Raw genomic sequence first — 3,720 nt, 5'->3', positions numbered from 1 at the left:
GTCCCACCAACAGTGTAGAAGAGTTCCCCTTTCTCCACATCCTCACCAGCATTTGTTATTTATGGTCTTTTTAATAATGGCCAGTCTAACTGGGAAAGGTGATACCTTAATTTGATGTTGATTTGCATTTCTCTGACTAGTGATGGTCATGACTTCTTATTCCTAATCCCCTACACGGGTTTGCATCTGTCTTTTTTTGTTTTTTAATAGTTTGTTTTATCTTTTGAGTTTCTCATCTAACTTCTCCCATCGACCTCATTGCTCAGAGTGCAGTATTAGAGCAAAACTCTGTTACTGCCTCCCCTCCATGAATGCATTTTTGCTTTCTGCCCCAGGGAAATGGGGAGTGGCCCCAGTCTCTTTTCCCATCCATCCCTGGAGAGATGACTTTCTTTTTGCACCGAAGTGGCAGCCAGGACAGTGTTGGGGGACAAAGCTGGCCTCAGGGGTGGAAGGGCCCCTCCAACTGCTTCTCCCTGTTTTTGACAGTGTCAGCATCTGTCCGAGAGACAATATTCTCTCTAAACCAATTAGGGGGTGAGGGCCCAGGAGAAATGTCTTGCCACAGCTAGTCCCCAGTTCCCAGTCCCTCCTGCCAGTATTCGGTGACATTGGAGGTGTTGGGGAGCCTCCTGTTGGGACTGAATGTAAACGCCCCCACCCCTGCTACCGCCAATGCTCTTCCTGTCTCTTCCTGCCCCTTCCCCTCAGCTAAAGAGACTTTCAGCTTAGGGGTGCCAGGAGCCTGGAGAGGCCTTGACCCTGTGAGGAAGTACAGGAGGAGCCCTCACCCACCCCCATCCCCTCTGGTCAGTGTTTACAAGCCCCTAAGCCTCCAGCCCAGGGACTCAGACCTCTGTTGCTGTCCCTGCCCAGCCCCAGTCTTCCTGGGTCCTGGCTGTTCCCCCACCCTCCCTGGGGTTTGGACTGGTGCAGGGATCACTCTGTTCCCTTGTCTGTCCACCTTACATCCACAATCTCCTCCAGCCCCAACTCCATCCCTGGGACTTCTCTTTCTCTTACCTTCCCCTATAAATATTCTCCTCCCGATAAAACTTGCTATGTGTTCTCCCCTTCAAAATAAATAAAAATGCCTCCCTTCCCTGTCACTTTAGGCTCTGCTAAATTAGTGGTCTTAGTTCCAAAGGCAGAAATGCTTTCACCAAGAGACACAACAGTGATTCCACTGAGAAGGAATTGATGCTTACAGCTGGCCATTTTGGTCTCTTCATCCTTCTCAATCAAGAGGCAAAGAAGGGGGTTCTGCACTGGCTGGGGTGATGGACTCTGATGATCCAAGGGAAATTGGGTTCCTACTACACAAGGGGCTGAGGAGGAGTATGTCTCCTGTGTCTAGAGCTTCTTAGCACTCTCATGTTTTGTGATTAAAGTTAATGGGAAATTACAATGACTTGGTTGAGTAAGGGCATCCAGTGATCCTTCAGCAGTTAAGATTTAAGCCATCCCTGGGCCAGCCCGGTGGCGCACTGCTACAGTGCGCCACTTGGGAGCGTGGTGGTGCTCCCGCCGAGGGTTCGGATCCCACATACAGACCGGTTCCCGCTCACTGGCTGAGCGAGGTGCGGGCGCGACACCAAGGGTTGCGAACCCGTTGCCGGTCCCGCTCCGGTACGGGCGCGCCACTGAGGGTTGCGATCCATTGCCGGACACGAAAAAAGACAAAAAAAGAAAAAAAAAAAAAAAAAGATTTAAGTCATCCCACCAGGCAAAGAACCATGACCAGCTGAGGTGCCGTCTCAGGGCAAAAGGAATAAGAAACTGGTGATGAATAAAAGCAGTTATAAATACCAGCTGTGCCACGTGACCTGATGCAGAAACCAGGACTGTAATACCACATAGCTTGATGAGTTAATAAATCCTCAGGGAGGAATACAAACCAACCAACCAACCAACCAACCAACCAGCCAACCAACCAACCAACCAACCGAACCACCAACAACAGACTAGATTTTCACAGGAAATTCTTAGGGCAAAAGTGCAGCTTTTATTAACAGACAATCATACAATTTAAAAACCGGCACTGTTTTGTTTTCTTTCTTAGCTGATCAAAGTGAATTCTCTTGACTTTAACATTCTGAGAAGCTTCAGCAATATCCTGTTTCATTCTACAGCATAAAGAGATTGTCCTTGTTTCTCTTTGGTCTTTGCAATGACACAATTATCTGTTTTTAATGTGTGATTAACTTTGCTGAAAGGGTGGTAGCAATCTATTTTTTTTTTAGTTTCTTCTCAAGTTGCTGAATTAAGACAACTCTTTTAAACCTGAAATTAAAGAGATATTTCATTAACCAGAGGATATCTACAGCATCTATGACATGTCAGGCATAGTAGTATATACAAGATAGAGCTTACAATCTACATGCAAATAGAAAATGAAGGGAAAGTGGAAGCTCCACAGAGACCACACGCCCTGCAGTGCTGCCGCACGATCCAGCAGGTAGGCCTCACTGCTGCCACCCATCTCCATCCCCAGCCCAGCCCAGTGCACATGGAGCAGGAAGACATGCAACAGGGGAGGCAGAAGCCACGCAGAGACCACACACTCTGTGGTGCCGCCACGTGACCCAGCAGCCCGGCCGAGTGCATGCTGACCAGAGAAGTGGCTCCCCAGAGTGGCCCAAGACCCGAGGCAACCACACATGCAAGGCACTAGTGGCCAACTGAGCAGACACTGAAGGAGCCATACCAAATTGGCAACCCCAGCAACATCCTAGCCAGACAATCATGTCAAACCTGTGGACTGTGAAACCCCATGGCACAATGACTAAACATCAAAGGAAAGATACCAGAAATATGAAAAATCAAGAAAGTACACCACCAAAGGGTAATAATTCTCAACCTCTAGATACTATAGAACAAGAAGCTCTTGAAATGTCTGACAAGGAATTTCAAGTAATAATTATAAGGAAACTGAATGAGATACAAGAAAACGCAGCTAGACAACATGATGAAATGAGGAAAAGTAGACAGGACCTGAAAAAAGAAATGTACAAGGAAATCAATGCCCTGAAAAAGAATGTAGCAGAGCTTACCAAACTGAAAAATTCATTTAATGAAATAAAAAACACAACAGAGAGTTTAACCAGCAGGCTTACAGAAGTAGAAGAGAGAACTTCTGACCTTGAAGATGGGCTGTTTGAAATAACACAGGCAGACAATAAAAAAAAAAAAAAAAAAGAAAAGAAAAGAAAAAAGAATTAAAGGCATTGAAGAAAATGTGAGAGAGATATCAGACAACCTTAAGCACTCAAATATCCAAGTCATGGGTATTCCACGAGGGGAGGAAAAAGCAGATTGCATTGAAAACATATTCAACGAAACAGTTGCAGAAAGATTCCCAGGTATAGGAAAAGACACAGAGATTCAGATTCAGGAAGCTCAAAGATCCTCAAACGTATTCAACCCAAAAAGGTCTTCTCCAAGACATGTTATAGTCAAATTGGCAAAACTCAAAGACAAAGAGAGAATCTTAAGAGCTGCAATAGAGAAGTGTCAAATCACCTATAAGGGAGCCCCAATAAGACTAACATCAGACTTTTAATCACAAACCCTAAAAGCCAGAAAGGAATGGGATGATATATTCAAAATACTAAAAGACAGAGATTGCCAGCCAAGAATATTCTACCCTTTGGAAGGAAGCAAAGCTATCCTTCCAAAATGAAGGGCAAATAGTATATTTCTCAGACAAACAAAAACTGC

At 45.3% G+C, this 3,720-nt stretch overlaps 1 protein-coding gene across 1 annotated transcript in view; it reads right to left on the bottom strand.

Moving 5' to 3' along the window:
* Positions 1-1,993: 1,993 nt before the first annotated feature.
* LOC103595741 (protein DDX26B-like) overlaps positions 1,994-3,720 on the bottom strand; it is a 17,943-nt gene continuing 16,216 nt past the window's right edge. Inside the window, 3 exon segments of the mRNA XM_008579200.1 lie at positions 1,994-2,238; positions 2,241-2,283; positions 3,142-3,153. Coding sequence (XP_008577422.1) covers positions 2,122-2,238; positions 2,241-2,283; positions 3,142-3,153 — 172 coding nt within the window. The 3' untranslated portion in view covers positions 1,994-2,121.

This window comes from Galeopterus variegatus, unplaced genomic scaffold, assembly GCF_000696425.1.
Source record: "Galeopterus variegatus unplaced genomic scaffold, G_variegatus-3.0.2 Scaffold1830, whole genome shotgun sequence".
Classification (NCBI taxonomy): Eukaryota; Metazoa; Chordata; class Mammalia; order Dermoptera; family Cynocephalidae; genus Galeopterus; species Galeopterus variegatus.
This window is presented reverse-complemented; position numbering and strand designations above follow the sequence as displayed.